The sequence below is a fragment of the Rhinoderma darwinii genome, chromosome 3 (assembly GCF_050947455.1).
Source record: "Rhinoderma darwinii isolate aRhiDar2 chromosome 3, aRhiDar2.hap1, whole genome shotgun sequence".
In the NCBI taxonomy this organism is placed as follows: Eukaryota; Metazoa; Chordata; class Amphibia; order Anura; family Rhinodermatidae; genus Rhinoderma; species Rhinoderma darwinii.
The window spans coordinates 375,765,647-375,786,942 of record NC_134689.1 but is presented as its reverse complement, the minus strand read 5'-3'; the positions used below and the strand labels follow the sequence as shown (position 1 = coordinate 375,786,942).

The 21,296-nt window shown below is 44.6% G+C and overlaps 1 protein-coding gene across 1 annotated transcript in view; it reads left to right on the top strand.

The window, feature by feature from the left end:
- Nucleotides 1-21,296, top strand: part of LOC142750513 (patatin-like phospholipase domain-containing protein 6) — an 84,967-nt gene that overhangs the window by 36,055 nt on the left and 27,616 nt on the right. The window contains exons 13-19 of the mRNA XM_075859516.1: nucleotides 1,719-1,756; nucleotides 1,833-1,973; nucleotides 2,151-2,310; nucleotides 3,545-3,625; nucleotides 6,255-6,383; nucleotides 15,373-15,453; nucleotides 20,927-21,002. Of these exons, the coding sequence (XP_075715631.1) occupies nucleotides 1,719-1,756; nucleotides 1,833-1,973; nucleotides 2,151-2,310; nucleotides 3,545-3,625; nucleotides 6,255-6,383; nucleotides 15,373-15,453; nucleotides 20,927-21,002 (706 nt within the window). The remainder of the gene's footprint in view (nucleotides 1-1,718; nucleotides 1,757-1,832; nucleotides 1,974-2,150; nucleotides 2,311-3,544; nucleotides 3,626-6,254; nucleotides 6,384-15,372; nucleotides 15,454-20,926; nucleotides 21,003-21,296) is intronic.

The following is a 21,296-nucleotide window of genomic DNA, read 5'->3' as shown; positions in this document are numbered from 1 at the left end:
AAAATAGTACTAATGAAAACTACATCTTGGCCCGCAAAAATCAAGCCCACATACGGCCACATTGACGGATGAACGAATGCGGCGATGCAAAAACAAGTAATTTTTTTCTAAAAGGGTTTTTATTGCGCAAACGTCGGAAAACATATAAAACCTTTACATATTTGGTATCCCCGTAATCGTGCCGACCCATAGAATAAAGTTAACATGTTATTTATGCTGCATAGTAAACAACGTAAATCTTTAACGTGAAAATCAATGCTGGAATAGCTGCTTATTTTCAATTCTCTCCTAAAATAAAGTTAATAAAAGTTAATCGATATATTGTAAGCATCTAAAAATGGTGCAATTACAAAATACAACGCGTCCCGCAAAAAAACAAGCCCTTATACGGCTATGTCGACGGAATAAAAAAAAAGTTACGACTCTTGGAATGCGACCGTGAAAAAACAAAAAATAATCCTTGGTCATTAACACGCAAAATGGCCCGGTCATTAAGGGTTTACGACCCACAAAACACAGTTGTACATAACATTTTAAAAACACCCATAAATATATATGTACATAAAGTACAACAAAAGGACAATGTATGTCATAGGGCAGGGCATAACTGGTGGTACCACAGGTCAATGTTTGCAAATGTCAGAACATACTATATATTCAACCTCTCTGTATAAAATAATGATTCCAGTAGTTAAACCACAGTTACACCATAACAAAGTCAGTACAGGTGGTAATCAAAAAGAATCTAGGACCATATGTCACAGAAGACCTCACCCACCATAAGCCATATTAACTGCCGATACACTATCCAACACCCCATGGACAGTGTTAGGGTATGTACACACAACCTCTTTTCAGGCGTAATGGAGGCGTTTTACGCCTCGAATTGCGCCTGAAAAGACGGCTCCAATACGTCGGCAAACATCTGCCCATTGCTTGCAATGGGTCTTACGATGTTCTGTGCAGACGAGCTGTCATTTTACGCGGCGCTGTCAAAAGACGGCACGTAAAATTACGGCCGCCTCAGAAGTGCAGGACACTTCTTGGGATGTAATTAGAGCCGTTTTTCATTGACTCCAATGAAAATCCGCTCAAATTACGTCCGTAAAAGACGCCGAAAAACGCATGCACTTGTAAAAACGTCTGAAATTCAGGAGCCCCTGATTTTCAGACGTATTTTGAGCAACTTGCGTATTTAGCAGCGTTTTTCGCAGCAATTTTTACGGACGTTTTTTGGAGCAGTTTTCAATAGAGTCTATGAGAAAACGGCTCCAAAAACGTCCCAAGAATTGTCCTGCATTTCTTTGACGCGGCCGTAATTTTACGCGCCGTCTTTTGACAGCGACGTGTAAAATGACAGCTCGTTTGCACAGAACATCGTAAGACCCATTGCAAGCAATGGGCAGATGTTTGCCGACGTATTGGAGCCGTCTTTTCAGGCGTAATTCGAGGCGTAAAACGCCTCCATTACTTCTTAAAAGAGGTCGTGTGCACATACCCTTACTGACATCCCTGCCCAGGACCCCAGTTCTGCAATTTCTCTTTCTTCTATTTCTGCTTAGTTTTATCATGTATTGTTGATTGTTTTAGGCTTTTACACTGGTCAGTTCTCGTTCTTAATCCTTCAGTCGTATCGTAATGATAATTGATACGTGGATATGGATCTTTACAAAGAATTACCAGCCGGATCCCATGATGTTCTCTCTATTTATTGGCAGAGTAAGAAGAGAAAGAAGGTGCTGAGTGTACGACAAAGGTGAAGAATGCTAGAAATGATCTGCCATGTCACAGTATATGAATGAAATGATAGTCTATAGGGTTCTTTATTGCAGGATTCGGAGGGGAAGATGGGAACAGCCTCCCTCCATACCACATCACCAAGAGACCATGCCCAATCCGCTCCTTAGCCACCCTTCTGAATCAGAGATCCCAGCTTTGCCCCCTGAAGTGCTTTACATGCTCAAAAGCGTTCGGTGAGATGCTGAGTGACCATCATTGATGCATATTCTGGAGCCGGCTCTACGTGTTCCTCCTGTGTTTTGTGTAGACGTTATCTCTATGCACAGAGACAGTGGAAAGTTAATAATACTTTTGCCTGTGTAACCATCGCTCATATCGTCTTTCCCTCCTGCTTCCCTTGTCTTGTCTAGCGTGCTGGGACACTTTGAGCATCCTCTCTTCCTATCGTTATGTCAGCACGTGGTGTTTGAGTATTATGAACCTGGACATTTGGTCTTCTGCCCCGGTCAGCCTGACTCCAGCATTTACATTGTCCTGGAAGGAAGACTGGAGCTTTCACTCACTGATCCTGTAAGGTTTCACATATTCTCAGCAAGGTGGCAACCATCTTATCTGGCCATACGCTGTGCAATGTATTCTATATAATTTCAGGAAAGTTCAATTAACATTATAGGGAACTTCTACTTTGGCTAGGCTTTCCTTCACCCAACTGGCACCCTGCATGGTACATGCCCCACTTACCTCTTCCTAGCTACACCCCTAGCTCTGCCTCAACTGCTTTTGCCCTGTCGTAGAGTGAATGTCCACCCTAACTAGGACCTATTAATTTCATAATATATATGTAAAGGATTTGCCAGACACAACTTCTGTGTCGACGCCCGTGGGCAATCAGTCTGCACCTGCTCCTATGTCTGTGAGACTGACTCCATCTTCCACCACTCAGGATGGCAGGCTTAGGAGTGGGAGAGCCTATCACAGCCTGGCCAGACGGAGCTAGCTCCCGCCCACTGTCTATTTATATCTGCCTTTCCTGTTCCTCCTTTGCCTGTGATTCTTCTATGCTTGTTTCCTGGCTTGCTGCTGCTGCTTGTACTACTCATCATCTGCTTGTTATTGACCTTGGCTTTCTGACCACTCTCCTGCTCAGCGTTTTGTACCTCGTTCTCTCCTGGTTTGACTCGGCTCGTACACTACTCTTGTTGCTCATGGTGTCTCCGTGGGCAGCTGCCCCGTTTCCCTCACTTCTGTGTACCCTTGTCTGTTTGTCTGTCTTGCACTTACTGAGCGTAGGGACCGTCGCCCAGTTGTACCCCGTCGCTCAGGACGGGTCGTTGCAAGTAGGCAGGGACTGAGTGGCGGGTAGATTAGGGCTAACCGGTCTGTCTCCCTACCCTGTCATTACAATATATTTATATATTTTTCTGATACAAAGCTCCAAATCCCCTGCGTAGATATTGAGGGAAACGGTCCACTTTTGTCTGCCTGAACCACCACTAGGGGGAGCTTAGAAGGATACTTCATACAATTTATACATAAATTAAGCTCAGTAATAAACAGTATGAAGTTCGCTCCCACTAGTGGTGACTGGAATCAGCCAAATTTTTTGTATATAACTCTATATCCGTGCGAAGTGCAGCAGGTGATTTGGAGCTCTGTATCAGAAAAACAGATAGCATCTAGTACATCCGTGAGGTTTTGACAGTAGGACCTTACCATGTTCTCATGTACTAGCCCAGCACACTCATAATGGCATTATAAAGTACATTATATGGTATAATCTAAGACATATTTATCTTCTTCAAAGGATGGTACCAGACATTACATGAAGTCTGTGGCTCCTGGTGACAATGTGCACAGCCTTCTTAGTATTCTGGATGTTCTTACGGTAAGAAGGTGAAGAAATATCTTATTGGAGAAAAATATATTTCTATAGACTATATGTGGTTATCCTATACTATCCTATACCGCTGGGTCACACTCCACCTTCCATACATGGGTAAGTGCACACTCTGGATTTACTTTTTTGCCATTTTTTAGGCAATAAGTACCTACTTTTCGGTCACTATAGACCCTTTCAGAGTTAGGCACTTTGCCTGTTTTTCACATAAATCATACTATGTTAATGCACCCCATGTTGGAGTCACATTGAGTCATAGTAACTGTGCATACTATCTGTGTTTTCCAATATATACAGTGACTCAATGTACACTTCTGTGATCCATTTAAGGATAATTTTTGGATTCTCTGTCTATGTTATTTTATGTATTTTATTCTTGTTTCTTAATAAAGATATTTAGTTGTTTCACACATTGATATATATGGACTCTGTTCCTCCGGTTTATCATATATTGTTAGAGTCCTTATCTCTAATTTTTCATATGGGTGGTTGAGTGTTTTTCCCACCTCTATATGCACTTGTCCTGTGAGACTCTTGTTTAATCAATAAACTATATGTGGTTATGTATAACATGCTGAATAATTTCTTAATATGTCTTGATTGGGGCAGGTGCTCCATTTTTCTGATACAGAGCTCCATATCCCCTGCATAGATATGAGTTTGATTACATTCTGCCTGCAACCACCACTAGAGGGAGCTCACTGTATACAGTCTTAGGCCCCATGCACACGACAGCAAAAAACCTCAGTTTTTGCGGACCGCAATTGCGGTCCGCAAAAACGGAGCCATTCACTTTCATTGAACACTGACACCTTTCCGTAGCACTACGGAAGGGTGTCAGTGCCGTGGAAATGTTCCGGGAATTATGGAACATGTCCGTTCTTTCGCATTTTGCGGGCCGTGCTCCCATACTTTGTATGGGAGCACGGCCCGAAAATGCGGCTGTCAGTCAGCGGCCGGCCGTGCCCGCAATCGCGGGCCGTGATTGCGGGCACGGTCGTGTGCATGGGGCCTTACAGTATTATTGTGTTCTATGATTAAACAATCTGAAGTAAGTTCCCCCTAGTGGTGTCTGCAGGCAGCCAGAATGTTATATTTCATTTCTATGCCTAGGTAGGGGTTTTGGAGCTCTATCAGAAAAACAGAGCTCCCATAACTATAAAGATACATTAAAGGGGTTATCCTGCGAATAATATTATATCAAATCAAATAGAACAGGTGAATTTTTTAGTTTAAACCATGCTACAATTTTATTTTTCTGAAACAATATTGTAAATCAAAGTTTGTAATAACATGCCCTAGCATTTTAACTCACCCCTCAGTCTGTGTCCATCTTCCTATGTGTTCAACGGTGGACATGCAGGTGTTGTTGCTGCTCTCGGTCACGTAGTCCTCAGCCGTGCGTTGGTATCTCTCCTGATGGGGATGATTTTCCGTAATCCGCAGCGTCTTCTTTGCTTGTTAAATGAGGAGAAAGTGAGCATGCGTGACGAAATTCTCCTCCGCTGCCAAGTAGTGAAGGTACCACATAGGCATATATTTAGGGACAGTGGGATGGATGTGCGAAAGGATGCACTACATTTGGGGGAGGGAGACTATTGAACAATAACTGGGAAATACAGCTTGCATTGGATCATGTAATGTGGCGCTGCTGCTCCTATCAAGGGTCAGCTACAGATAGGATAAATTACTGTTGGGTGATTTCAAAATCACTGGGGTGATCAAAATGTTGTTCCTATTTTTTTTCATACCTTCTCACCCCAGAGATTCTTTTTAAAAAATATTATTTCGTAATTTATACAGTTGTAGATCTAGCTTATGTAAATGCTGGTCCTTGCGTTAGTAAAAGGGTTCGTAGTATAACCCCTGAGCACATTTAGATCAAAAGAACAAAATGTTGTTTAAGGGGGCATTTGGGCTGACACAAATAATAATAATATTAACATCAAGAGACGCCAGTTGATATTTCTGGATGCCCTGCAATCCTTCCTGTTCTTCTAGAGATGATTGTGCAGTATAACAGCTATAAGACTCCTGTGGAATCCACAAAATGAAAAGTGGTTGCCCAAGATATTCCAAATCGTTTTATTTACTTAAAAGGGAAAACGAAAAAAACTTTGTGATATACTGCTCCGGTCCCACTCCATCAGCTTCTGTAAGTCCACGCCACTGTACAATGATTGTGGCTGTCCTATAATGTGACATCACTATAGACAGCATGACATCATTCCAGATTCAAAACACACTGGAGTCGCAGGGAATTACGGAGACTGTCTGCAGGTACCGTAGCAGAATTTCATTACAATATCACTATGTTACTTTTTTAAGTGCATGCAACAGTTTTTAGACATCTCTGGAAACACCTTTAGGGCAATGTTTCTTCTATCTGTCTGATAATTTGATAAAATATTTAACAATCCCGTTCCTTTTTGGTCCTGTAGATGCTGCATTAAATGTAAATTTTTGAACTACATAAAATTGATAATTTATGTTACAATACCTCACAATTATCTGTTTTGTGAATGGTCGGTACCTTTTTAGCATCAGAGGTCTATTGTTTTTCTTTTTGCAATATTATTCATCGGTATCTTTTTACAACATTTTTTGGGTCATGCAGGGTCACCAGAGACCTTACCGCACAGTGACGGCAAAGGCCGTAGAGAAGAGCACAGTATTGCGTCTTCCCGTTGAAGCATTTTGTGCTGTCTTCAAGGTCTATCCTCAAAGCCTCATCCGAACTGTTCAGGTTGGTAGATGCATTGCCCACATCCTATTTAACATCTGGTTATGTATAAGAGTGTATCCTACCAAAGCAGTGGTCTCTAACTTTTTGTCAGGACATACTGGAAATTGTAGTCTTTTTTTCAAACTATGGCCCACGGTTTAGATGTGTTCACCTTTTGTGATCCCAATTATATTTAAAGGGGTTGTCGGGATTAGAAAAACGTGGCTGCTTTCTTATAAATAGTGCCACACCTGTCTACGGGCATACCTTCCAAATGTCTTGTTTTTCGTGGGATTGTCTTGGGAAACTGACCTTAAAGGGAGTGTTGTTTATGCAAGTGTATCCAATAATGGGCTTTACTGGGAGGTTTCCTGGGTAGATAAGGGGTGGCACTTACAAATGTCCCGCGAACGGGGATATAAATGTTGAGAAGTATGCACAGGTTGTATGTGGTATTGCCGCTCAGCCTCGATCGCTTCAATGGAGCTGAGCCATGTTTTTCTAATCCTGAACAACCACTTTAACATCCTTTTAAATGTTTTATAACCTCCATTTATTATAAATAACATCTAATAACTTTTTTCTAACCCTTGGGAACAGGGCCGCAACGTCCATGAGGCGAGATGAGCTTCTCCCTTCAGGCGGCGGCCTGCTGCGTCTCTGAGGCGGCGGCGGCACCACTGAAACAAGCCTCCGCCACCCCCTCTTGCACTAATTGTACCTGTGTCTATAGCACGCAGATACAATTACATGCATTAGCGCTAAATCGACGGGCACGTTCTTTGCCTGACCATTCAGCGCCTTACAATGGAGGTAATTGGAAGGGCAAAATGACTTGCCTCACCAATCAGCACCTGTCAACGACGCTTGCGGCGTGATGACCTCATCGCGGCGCTTGCGTGGTTCAGCCCCAGCAGACATGCTCAGAAGAGAGCAGTTCTGCATTTCCAACGGATGGCGCGGGAACGGGATCATGTCAGTATGTAATAAAACTGTGAGTAGCATTATCTACAGGGGGCTTTATCTACAGGAGGGATCTACATGTGGGGATATGGATCACTATCTACAGGGGGAGCTATATGTGAGGCACTATCTACAGGGGTGGGCTATATGTGGAGCACTATATACAGGGGTGGGGTACCTGTGGGGCACTGTCTACAGGGGTGGGCTATATGTGGGGCACTATCTACAGGGGTGGGCTATATGTGGGACACTATATACAGGGGGAGCTATATGTGAGGCACTATCCACAGAGGTGGGCTATATGTGGAGCACAATCTATAGGGGGAGCTATATGTAGGGCAGCACGGTGGCTGAGTTCTTACCACTATTGCCTTTCTACTCTGGAGTCCATATGTGGGCACTATCTACAGGGGGTTGTGTGTGGGGCACTATCTACAGGGCTTCTATGTAGGGCACTATCTACAGAGGCCCTATGGTGGGTCACTATTCTACAGGGGGGTTATTGGGGCACTATCTACAGGGGGCATGGTGTGTGTGTGGGACACAGTGTAATCTACTATTATAATCCGGTCCGACTTGGCAATGAATTTATTTTATTCAGGATCTTGGTCTAAATGATGCGGAGTAAGCCTACAGCCGTTTCGCATGCAGACATGCTCTGTCAAGGCCCTTGAGGCGATGAGCACCCCATGGGCATATTGACTGCCGTAATCCATTAGTGTGAATAGTGCCAATGTGAGCCTCCATTCAACTATTAATCTCTGGTTCAACAGTGCCAGCCCCTTTCCTTCTTTCTTTAACTATTATAATCAGGGACACCGTGTATGGCGCAATTATAATTAGAGGTGCAGTGTATGGCGCTATTATATTTAGGAGCGATGAGAATTTTATCTTCGTTTATAGGTGCAGAAATGTTTTAAACGTGAGAAGCTGAAGACATCAGAGCGGAAAACTGCAGAAATGGGTTGTGGCCGGGAGAAGTCATCATAGAGGTCTGGACCGGATGGAGAAGAAAAGAGAAAGAACTAGAATCTGATTATGATATGATTTATTTTTTGTGAAACATCTCCCATAATATCCTTACCATTTTTCGGGCCATGCTGGGAGCTGTATATATGTACTGAGCTTTGTTCCGGTGCGCGTGTGTGTGTGTGTGTGTGTGTATGTATGTATATATATATATATATATATATATATATATATATATATATACACACACACACACACACACACACACACACACACACACACACACACACACACACTGAGCTTTGTTCTGGTGCTGTATATATGTACTGAGCTTTGTTCTGGTGCTGTATATATGTACTGACCTTGGTTCTGGTGCTGTATATATGTACTGAGCTTTGTTCTGGTATTGTATATATCTAATGAGCTTTTTTCTGGTGCTGTATATACGTACTTAGCTTTGTTCTGGTACTGTATATATGTACTGAGGTTGGTTCTGGTTGTAAAGGATCTGCCAGGCACAGCTTCGGGGTTAACTTCCATAGGTAATTAGTCTTCACCTGAGTCTATCTCTCTGAGACTGACTCCAGCTTCCACCACTCAGGCTGGCAGGCTTAGGAGTGGGAGAGCCTATCGCAGCCTGGCCAGACTCAGCTAGCTCCCGCCCTCTGTCTATTTATACCTGCCTTTCCTGTTCCTCCTTGCTTGTGATTCTTTCCGTGTGGTTTCCTGGCCCAGCTACAGCTCCTAAATATTTGATCCTGCTCCATACTGACCCTGGCTTTCTGACTACTCTTCTGCTCTGCGTTTGGTACCTCGTGCTCTCCTGGTTTGACTTGGCTCGTTCACCACTCTGTTGCTCACGGTGTTGCCGTGGGCAACTGCCCCTTTCCCTTTGCTTTATATTCCCTTGTATGTTTGTCTCGTGCACTTACTGAGCGTAGGGACCGCCGCCCAGTTGTACCCCGTCGCCTAGGGCGGGTCTTTGCAAGTAGGCAGGGACAGAGTGGTGGGTAGATTAGGGCTCACTTGTCCGTTTCCCCACCCCTATCATTACATAATCACAAGCCCATATACCTAGTCTACCCTGGTCCCTGACACTACTATGGACCCCCTTGAGACCCTGGCTCAGCAAATGCAGGGTCTCTCCCTACAGGTCCAGGCCCTGGCTCAGAAGGTCAACCAACCTGATGCTACCTTGGTAGTTCCCCTCACCTCAACTCCTGAACCCCACCTCAAGTTGCCCGACCGGTTCTCAGGGGACCGGAGGGCTTTTCTCTCCTTTCGGGAGAGTTGCAGGCTTTACTTTCGCTTAAAGCCCCACTCCTCAGGTTCTGAGAGCCAGCGAGTGGGTATAATTATGTCCCGGCTCCAGGACTGGCCCCAAGAATGGGCCTTCTCCTTGGATCCTGACGCCCCTGAACTTTCCTCCGTTGATCTTTTCTTTTCTGCTCTCTGACTCATTTATGACGAGACTGACAAGACTGCCTTTGCCGAGAGTCAGCTGGTGACCTTACGTCAGGGTAAGAGACCTGTTGAGGAGTATTGTTCTGACTTTAGGAAGTGGTGCGTAGCTTCTCGGTGGAATGACCCTGCCTTAAGGTGCCAGTTAAGGTTGGGTCTGTCAAATGCCCTGAAAGACCTGCTAGTGAGCTATCCCTCTTCTGACTCCCTAGACCAGGTTATGGCTTTAGCGGTACGACTTGACCGACGTCTCAGGCAACGACAACGCGAACGTTTGTGTTTTCTCCTCCGACTCCCCCATGATGCCTCCCGAGGTTCCGTTGCTTCGTTCTTCCCCGGAAGACTCAGAGGTACCTATGCAACTCGGGGCCTTCGTGTCCCCCCAACAACGTAGAGATTTCCGCAGGAAGAATGGTCTCTGCTTCTACTGTGGGGATGACAAGCATCAAGTGAACAACTGTCCTAAGCGTAAGAATGCAGCCGGAGAACTTCCGCGCCTAAGTGATCATCGGGGAGGTCACTTGGGCGCACAGGTATTTCCGGTAAATATGAAACGTAATAAGATCTTGCTTCCCTTTCAGGTCTCTTTTGGTGGTGGGTCTGCTACCGGCAGTGCCTTCGTGGATTCAGGGTCCTCTGCTAATATCATGTCTGTGGAATTTGCTATGTCTCTTGCTATGCCTTTGATTGATTTGCCTAAACCTGTCCCGGTAGTGGGTATCGACTCCACTCCTCTTGCTAATGGTTATTTTACACAGCATACCCCTGTTTTTGAACTCCTTGTTGGCTCCATGCATTTGGAGCAGTGCTCTGTACTGTTGATGCAGAGATTATCGTCCGATTTGGTTTTGGGCCTGCCCTGGTTGCAGTTGCATAATCCCATGTTTGACTGGAATACTGGGGAGCTTACCAAATGGGGTAATGAATGTTTGACGTCATGTTTTTCTGTTAATTCTATTTCTCCCCCTGAGGAGGTGAACACGCTACCTGAGTTTGTTCGGGACTTCGCTGATGTTTTCTCTAAGGAGGCCTCCGAAGTGTTACCTGCTCATAGAGAATACGATTGCGCTATCGAATTGGTACCAGGAGCTAAGCTTCCTAAGGGTAGGATATTTAATCTTTCTTGTCCCGAACGTGAAGCCATGAGAGAGTATATCCAGGAATGCCTGGCCAAGGGTTACATTCGCCCCTCTACTTCTCCGGTAGGTGCTGGCTTCTTCTTCGTAGGGAAGAAGGATGGTGGTCTTAGGCCATGCATTGACTACCGTAACCTGAATAAGGTCACTGTAAGGAACCAGTATCCCCTTCCTTTGATTCCTGATCTCTTTAATCAGGTTCAGGGGGCCCAATGGTTCTCTAAGTTTGATCTACGGGGGGCGTATAACCTTATCCGCATCAAAGAGGAGGATGAGTGGAAGACTGCGTTTAACACGCCCGAAGGTCATTTCGAATACCTCGTCATGCCTATTGGGTTGTGTAATGCGCTGGCGGTCTTCCAGAATTTCATAAATGAGATTTTGAGAGATTACCTGGGGATATTTCTTGTAGTGTACCTTGATGACATACTGGTGTTTTCCAAGGACTGGCCCTCCCACATTGAGCATGTCAGGAAGGTGCTCCAGGTCCTTCGGGAAAACAAACTGTTTGCAAAAACCGAAAAATGTGTGTTTGGGGTACAGGAGATACCATTTTTGGGTCAAATCCTCACTCCTCATGAATTCTGCATGGACCCCGCCAAGGTTCAGGCTGTGGCGGAATGGGTCCAACCTGCCTCCCTGAAGGCGTTACAGTGTTTTTTGGGGTTCGCTAATTATTACAGGAGATTCATTGCTAACTTTTCGGTCATCGCTAAGCCTCTTACGGACCTCACTCGCAAAGGTGCTGATCTCCTCCACTGGTCTCCAGAGGCTGTCCAGGCTTTTGAGGTCCTTAAGAAGTGCTTTATCTCGGCCCCGGTGCTGGTTCAGCCCAACCAAATGGAGCCATTTATCGTGGAAGTTGACGCATCCGAGGTGGGAGTGGGGGCTGTCTTGTCCCAGGGTACCAGGTCCCTCACCCATCTCCGCCCCTGTGCCTACTTCTCCAGGAAGTTTTCGCCCACTGAGAGTAACTATGATATTGGCAACCGCGAACTCTTAGCCATTAAATGGGCATTTGAAGAGTGGCGCCACTTCCTGGAGGGGGCTAGGCACCAGGTAACGGTCCTTACCGACCACAAGAATCTGGTTTTCCTAGAATCTGCCCGGAGGCTAAACCCGAGACAAGCTCTATGGGCGCTATTTTTTTACCAGATTCAACTTTTTGGTTACCTATAGGGCTGGGTCTAAAAATATTAAGGCCGATGCACTGTCGCATAGCTTCATGGCCAGCCCTCCTTCGGAGGAAGATCCTGCTTGTATTTTGCCTCCCGGTATAATAATTTCTTCTATTGATTCTGATTTAGTCTCTGAAATTGCAGCTGATCAACGTTCAGCTCCCGGGAACCTTCCTGAGGACAAGCTGTTTGTTCCCCTGCAATACCGGCTAAGGGTACTTAGTGCGGAGTCATGATTTTCCCTATCTGGTCATCCAGGCATCCTGGGTACCAAACACCTCATTGCCAGAAACTATTGGTGGCCTGGGTTGCCTAGAAACAATGAGGCCTACGTTGCCGCTTGTGAGGTTTGTGCTAGGTCCAAGACTCCCAGGTCCCGACCAGCGGGCTTACTACGTTCGTTGCCCATTCCCCAGAGACCTTGGACACATATCTCCATGGATTTTATCACCGATTTTCCTCCATCCCAAGGCAAGTCGGTGGTGTGGGTGGTGGTGGACCGCTTCAGTAAGATGTGCCACTTTGTGGCCCTCAAGAAACTACCCAACGCCAAGACGTTAGCTACCTTGTTTGTCAAACACATCCTGCGTCTCCATGGGGTCCCTGTCAATATTGTTTCGGACAGAGGGATGCAGTTTGTTTCTTTGTTTTGGAGAGCCTTCTGTAAGAAGTTGGAGATTTATCTGTCCTTCTCCTCTGCTTTCCATCCTGAAACCAATGGCCAAACTGAGAGGACTAATCAATCTCTAGAACAATATTTAAGGTGTTTTATCTCTGACTGTCAATATGATTGGGTCTCATTCATTCCCCTCGCCGAATTTTCCCTTAATAACCGGGTCAGTAACTCGTCAGGGGTCTCCCCCTTTTTCTGTAATTTTTGGTTTAATCCACGGTTCTCCTCCGTTTCACCTGGTAGTTCCAACAATCCCGAGGTAGAGGTCGTTCATCGGGAACTGTGCACAGTCTGGGCCCAGGTTCAGAAGAACCTAGAGGCGTCCCAGAGTGTACAAAAAACTCAGGCTGATAGAAAACGTTCTGCTAACCCCTTGTTTATGGTCGGGGATCTGGTGTGGTTATCGTCTAGGAACTTGCGTCTTAAGGTCCCGTCCAAGAAGTTTGCTCCCCGGTTTATTGGGCCGTATAAGGTCATTGAAGTCCTCAATCCTGTCTCCTTCCGGCTGGAGTTACCCCCATCTTTTCGTATACACGACGTGTTTCATGCCTTCCTCCTTAAACGCTCCTCCCCGTCCTTGGCTCCCTCGAGGAAACCTCCTGTTCCCATTCTCACCCCTGAGGGGGTGGAATTCGAGGTGGCCAAGATTGTGGACAGCAAGATGGTCCAAGGCTCCCTCCAGTACCTGGTCCATTGGAGAGGATACGGGCCTGAGGAGAGGACTTGGGTACCCGCCCGGGATGTTCACGCTGGGGTATTGGTCAGGAAGTTCCACCTTCGTTTCCCCAGTAAACCAGGTCCACTTAGAAAGGGTCCGGTGGCCCCTCATAAAAGGGGGGGTACTGTAAAGGATCTGCCAGGCACAGCTTCGGGGTTAACTTCCATCGGTAATCAGTCTTCACCTGAGTCTATCTCTCTGAGACTGACTCCAGCTTCCACCACTCAGGCTGGCAGGCTTAGGAGTGGGAGAGCCTATCGCAGCCTGGCCAGACTCCGCTAGCTCCCGCCCTCTGTCTATTTATACCTGCCTTTCCTGTTCCTCCTTGCTTGTGATTCTTTCCGTGTGGTTTCCTGGCCCAGCTACAGCTCCTAACTATTTAATCCTGCTCCATACTGACCCTGGCTTTCTGACTAGTCTTCTGCTCTGCGTTTGGTACCTCGTGCTCTCCTGGTTTGACTTGGCTCGTTCACCACTCTGTTGCTCACAGTGTTGCCGTGGGCAACTGCCCCTTTCCCTTTGCTTTATATTCCCTTGCATGTTTGTCTCGTGCACTTACTGAGCGTAGGGACCGCCGCCCAGTTGTACCCCGTCGCCTAGGGCGGGTCGTTGCAAGTAGGCAGGGACAGAGTGGCGGGTAGATTAGGGCTCACTTGTCCGTTTCCCCACCCCTATCATTACACTGGTACTGTATATATGTAGTGATCTTGGTTCTGGTGTTGTATGTATGTGTGTGTACATATATATATATATATATATGTGTGTGTGTGTATATATATATATATATATATATATATATATATATACTGAGCTTTGTTCTGGTGCTGTATATATGTACTGAGCTCGGTTCTGAATCCGTATATGTCAGGGCTTGGTTCTGATGCTGTAATTATATTGCAGGGCAAATGGAGTTGTTTTCAATTCATTGAATATTTAATGGGAACCTGTCTGGTAGTTTTAACCCCTTGAACCGCCACCATGCGATAATACATGACCTGACAATATTTCCAAATGTATGTTTTTTTCAGATGCAGCAAAATCTATAAAATAAACTTTTGAAATGGCACACACTATATGCAAATTACTCATTAAAGGGTCATGGGGCGGTGCCGCTATCCTGAAGGGTCACATAGTCCAGAATCCAAACCCACCTTTCCATATTTTATTGACATCCCCCTGGCTGATACAACTTTGTCGCATGGCCATTGCTTTGCACTACTTGGGCACGCACCGTGCAGCGATGTGTACTCTGCCCGGCTTCATCGCTGCACCGCGCATGCCAGGGGAGTTTAAGGCAACGGCGCATATACAGGAGTTTGAAGAGGCTGGTAGTGATGTAGAACAGCCAGGGGGATGTCAATCAAAATCTGGGGGGCACCATTTAAATTTTTGCCCCAGGCAGCAGAAAATCTAGAATGGCCCTTTTGAGAACCATATGAAGACATCATATACTTAAAAGATGATCAACCTGTTTAGCATTGGTGCTCCCAGTATCTTTTTTTGGTGTCCCATAGAAATCAGAAAAGTCCAATAAATATATATATATATTTTTTAAAATATGTTTTTACCATACAAAAGGCAGATGTTAGAATGCTGAATACTGCGTATCAACTACATGTTTGGTTTCAACAAAGGAAAAGTCTTCGCTTTTTACATGTTGAGAGTATTTGGCTGCAGATGGTCACAAATGGTGTCATATCATGACGGTCATAGTGAGTTAAGGATGGAAACACATCCCAGTGAAAGTTCTCTGTATTCCTTGATTTTATGTTAACAACATCCATACCCATAATGAAAAATTATAGAATGCCCACAACATCTTTGGTGTTTTTGGTCAACATGACGGTCTACAGCATACAACTTAATAATGACTTGTTTCCTTATAACCAATTGTCCCTTTCTTTCTCTACAGATCATTGCCCTTCGCCTGCAAAGAGTCACGTTCCTTGCTCTACATCATTATCTCGGACTGACTATTGAGCTATTCCAGCATGTGAGAACCATCATCTTTCATTAATATGACTTGGAGAACAGATTTCTGTGGTTGTGGACAGTGGCAGATTAAGTAGACCATAGGTCCTGGGCTGTTACCCAAACTTGCGTCCCCTTATCCACCGTTGCCCTACCTTTTTGTGCAAGCATCAACAAATGGGTGTTACGATTCACCTTGTCAAAGGGCTGTGTCCCTACACACTGTGCAGGGACACATCCTCCTGACAAGGGGAATGGTAACACCCATTTGTCTATTAGTCCTGGACTGCACAAAGACTTTTTGGGAAATACAAGGATTTCCTATAATAAACAAGTCAGGAGAGGTGACGGATTCTCTATAAATCCAGTGACTCACAGGTGACAACTTCTCAGATCCTAGTATTTTTTTTCCTCCTTTCTTCTCCATCCGGTCCAGACTTCATGACGACTTCTCCCGGCCATTACCTATTTCTGCAGAATTTGCCACTCAGATGTCCTCAGCTCCTCACATTTTCAACATTTCGACATCTATAAACAAATATATAATTATCATGGTGCCACACATTGTGCCCCTAAATATAATAGCACCATAGACTGCGCCCCTGAATAAAATTGTGTCAAACATTGTAAAGTAAAGCACCACATACACACAGACCCCTGTAGATAGCGCCACACGCAGCCCCCTGTAGATAACTCCACACACAGCCCTGGAACATAGCAACACAAACACCCCCCATAGATAGCGCCACACCCCCCCATAGATAGCGCCACACCCCCCCATAGATAGCGCCACACACCCCCTGTAGATAGAGCGCCACACACCCCCTGTAGATAGCGCCACACACAGCCCCTGTAGATAGCGCCACACACAGCCCCTGTAGATAGCGCCACACACAGCCCCTGTAGATAGCGCCACACACAGCCCCTGTAGATAGCATCACACACACCCCTATAGACAGCATCACACAAAGCCCTACCTATAGATAGCACCACACAGCTCCCCCTGTGGAGAGTGCCACACACACCTCCCTTTGGATAGTGCCACACACACATATTGCCACATAGCCCTCCCCAAAAAAAAATATTGTACTTACCTTGCTTCATTCCCGCGGAGTGCTACATAGAGCAGCTGCGCAGACCAGCGTGATGCAGTGACGTCATCGTGCCAGCCTGCGCAGGGAGTCTTCCCAGCACCTTATAGGCTTCAGGCCTAACGTGGCCTGTAGTATTCATTTGTATCTGCGTCCTGAGGATGCAGATACAAGTGAATGTGGCTATCGCTAGCACCGGGGCCCCCTCCAGTGCTAGCGACGCCACCGGGCATGAGGGGGCCCATGCCACCGGCCCATAAATGTTATGGGCCGGGCGGCCATGGGAGCCTTGGGCCCTGGGCGGCCGCCTGAACCGCCTTTATGATGATCCGCCACTGGTCTACATAGTAGTAATGCACGGACACACACAAGTATATCAATGCTCCACTTTTTTATATATAATAAGTGCAAATATTACGATACATATGCAATAATACTCAAAGCTAGTAGTATATAACACTTTTTGGTCATACAGCATGGTATTTTACTACAGCAAAAACAGAAATACATTCTCTCGAAGTATCATTCTTATATTGAAGTTAAAATGGAAGTATAGAATACAAGACAAAATGGTGGAATTAGTTAATTTCTTTCACATAGCACACCTATGCGATGTTTTGGGGTACCTCCCCCTTTTTCAAGCATGCGCACTGTATCCCAATTGCAAGTGAAAGAGCCAAAATCATCTGACCCTCTATAACCTATTGAATAAAATCTATTATAGAAGTACATAACACATTGTATCTGGAAACCTTTACCGCTCAAAAGGTAATGGGTTCAAAAATTACCCATCTAATATGAAAACTTATTCCAAAAATATGCATAAATTACAAGCTTCATTTAACTACTCTGGGGTGAATCAATTAAGGGAATTGATCCAGTAAAATCCCCGTTGTAGTAAATTGACTTGAAGTTGCTCGTCATCTGATGCCTCGAAATTCTCACCACTTGAGTTCGCATACGATAGGCAACCATCGTTTCTCCAAACGGCCTGAAAGTCAAAAACAAGAATCCGAAAATACATGAGTTGAGTTGAGTCTTAATATTTCTTCTAAAACTCTTTCAAATAATCAGCCAGCTATTATTGATAAAGAACTTGTTTTTTTTCCCGCACACAGCCTACAAAAGTTTAAAGAGAACCTTTCACTGAGTGCAGCATGTAATGGGCAGGGCTGCACAAACCTTGTCTCACTATAAAAAAAACATCCAAACCTCTTCCGTTATTTAGATATCGGTGCCGTTATATTTGGTGCCCTATATGTAAATAACCCCCTGAACTGTCAATGGGGCATGTAATTGGCAAGGGGGCATGTAACATCGCTGTGACACTGTCCAATCCGCTACGGACAGTGTCACAGCAAGAGCTGGAGAGAGGAGAGAGTGCGGACGATCTCACTCTTCAGCTCTCGGCATACAAGGATGACAAGACTGTGTGTTTTGTCATCCTTGTATGCCTTGTATACAAAGAGCTGAAGAGTGAGAGCACTGCTGCACAGCGCGTTGGAGCTGTGCCACATGCGTGCACGTGCTCTCACTCTTCAGCTATGTCGAGAGCTGAAGAGTTGGGAGCGCGCACCCACACGCATGCACACAGTTCCGACCACGCTGTGCAGCAGTGCTCTCACTCTTCACCTATGACGAGAGCTGAAGAGTGAGAGCGCGTGCCCGCACGCATGGGCACATCTCCGCCACTGTGCAGCAGTGCTCTCACTCTTCAGCTCTCTGTAAACAAGGCATACAAGGACGACAAGACACACAGTCTTGTCCTTGTATGCCGAGAGCTGAAGAGTGAGAGCGCGTGCGCGCTCTCCTCTCTCCAGCTCTTGCTGTGACACTGACCGTAGCTGATTGGACAGTGTCTCAGCGATAAGTTGCCAATTACATCATTGACAGTCCAGGGGGTTATTTACATATCGGGCGTCACATATAACGGCACCGATATCTAAATAATTATTTTTTTTAGTGAGACAGGGTTTGTGCAGGCCTGCCTATTACATGCTGCACTCGGCTGCACATGTATGGGCAGGTGAAAGGTTCTCTTTAACATGGCTATCGATTTTTATACGTTTTCTAGAAATCTAAATTTGAGGATCCATTTTTTGGATTCTAATAAATTGAAAAAGGATTATATTTAATGAAATACGGCAAGTCTTCATATGCATAGTCAATTTGACCGAGAGGTCAAGTAAACGTTACTAGACTGGTTTCAGCAATTGGTTATTACTAAAGTCACAGAAAAGTGGGACAATTGTACTAAACTCTCTAAGTCTAATATTGTTACATCGGTGTCCATATACTCATTCCACGCTACTAGACGCTACTGGATTATTGGTAAACCACCATATGGACTATTGCTAAAATACCATGCTGAATAACCAAAAAGTGATATATACTGATGGATTTGAGTATCATTGCATATGTATTGTAATACTTGCACTTATTATTTATATATATATATATATATATATATACAGTGAAGGAAAGAAGTATTTGATCCCTTGCTGATTTTGTAAGTTTGCCCACTGTCAAAGACATGAACAGTCTAGAATTTTTAGGCTAGGTTAATTTTACCAGTGAGAGATAGATTGTATAAAAAAAAAGAAAAGAAAATCACATTGTCAAAATTATATATATTTATTTGCATTGTACACAGAGAAATAAGTATTTGAGCCCATTGGCAAACAAGACTTAATACTTGGTGGCAAAACCCTTGTTGGCAAGCACAGCAGTCAGACGTTTTTTGTAGTTGATGATGAGGTTTCCACACATGTTAGATGGAATTTTGGCCCACTCCTCTTTGCAGATCATCTGTAAATCATTAAGATTTCGAGGCTGTCGCTTGGCAACTCGGATCTTCAGCTCCCTCCATAAATTTTCGATGGGATTAAGTTCTGGAGACTGGCTAGGCCACTCCATGACCTTAATGTGCTTCTTTTTGAGCCACTCCTTTGTTGCCTTGGCTGTATGTTTCGGGTCATTGTCGTGCTGGAAGACCCAGCCACGAGCCATTTTTAATGTCCTGGTGGAGGGAAGGAGGTTGTCACTCAGGATTTGACGGTACATGGCTCCATCGATTCTCCCATTGATACGGTGAGGTAGTCCTGTGCCCTTAGCAGAGAAACACAGCCAAAACATAATGTTTCCACCTCCATGCTTGACAGTGGGGACGAAGTTCTTTGGGTCATAGGCAGCATTTCTCTTCCTCCAAAAATGGCGAGTTGAGTTAATGCCAAAGAGCTCAATTTTAGTCTCATCTGACCACAGCACCTTCTCCCAATCACTGTCAGAATCATCCAGATGTTCATTTGCAAACTTCAGACGGGCCTGTACATGTGCCTTCTTGAGCAGGAGGACCTTGCGGGCACTGCAGGATTTTAATCCATTACGGCGTAATGTGTTACCAAGGGTTTTCTTTGTGACTGTGGTCCCAGCTGCCTTGAGATCATTAACAAGTTCCCCCCGTGTAGTTTTCGGCTGAGCTCTCACCTTCCTCAGGATCAAGGATACCCCACGAGGTGAGATTTTGCATGGAGCCCCAGATCGATGTCGATTGACAGTCATTTTGTATGTCTTCCATTTTCTTACTATTGCACCAACAGTTGTCTCCTTCTCACCCAGCGTCTTACTTATGGTTTTGTAGCCCATTCCAGCCTTGTGCAGATCTATGATCTTGTCCCTGACATCCTTAGAAAGCTCTTTGGTCTTGCCCATGTTGTAGAGGTTAGAGTCAGACTGATTAATTGAGTCTGTGGACGGGAGTCTTTTATACAGGTGACCATTTAAGACAGCTGTCTTTAATGCAGGCACCAAGTTGATTTGGAGCGTGTAACTGGTCTGGAGGAGGCTGAACTCTTAATGGTTGGTAGGGGATCAAATACTTATTTCTCTGTGCACAATGCAAATAAATATATATAATTTTGACTATGTGATTTTCTTTTTTTTAAAATATATAATCTATCTCTCACTGGTAAAATTAACCTAGCCTAAAAATTCTAGACTGTTCATGACTCTGACAGTGGGCAAACATACAAAATCAGCAAGGGATCAAATACTTATTTCCTTCACTGTATATATATATATATATATATATATATATATATATACTGTGTATGTGTATATATATATATATATATATATATATATATATATATATATATATATATATATAAAGAAGTGGAAATAGTTGTGTGTGAGCCGTGCATTACTACTACTGTGTGGATATCGTTTGGAGGTTTAATTGGAGTTACCTCAGCTTTTTGCCGAAAACTACTGGGGATTTACCTTATCGTTGGTTATTGACATTTGAATTCTACAAAGTTGTCTTTCTCTATACATTCCTACAAGCCTGGTGCCGATACCGTATATTACTGCATTTTTTATCAGTCCTCTTCTTTCTCTGTACAGGACCTGCATTCTGAATCGGGCAGTGGTGCTCGAGCGGCACGGCCTCGTCTTGCTAGAAGTATGACGCATGTTGAAGGTAAGATTAGGGTTACACATTGAGATTGGAGGAAAATATCTTCACATTATGGTAATAATTATGGGCTTCATATGTTGTGATTGGTCAAGATATCTTTTAGATCTGGACTATCCACTGATTATCATGGAAACCAACATATTGGAGAATTATTTCCTCTTGCACCTAATATTGGCTGAAAATTGTACAATTATTGATAATATTTGTTGAGTCCAATCTTCCAAGAGATCCAGCTGGTAGGTTCTCTTTAAAGGGTAACTAAACTGTTAAAAAAATCTTCTGAGGAGTTATAGTGAA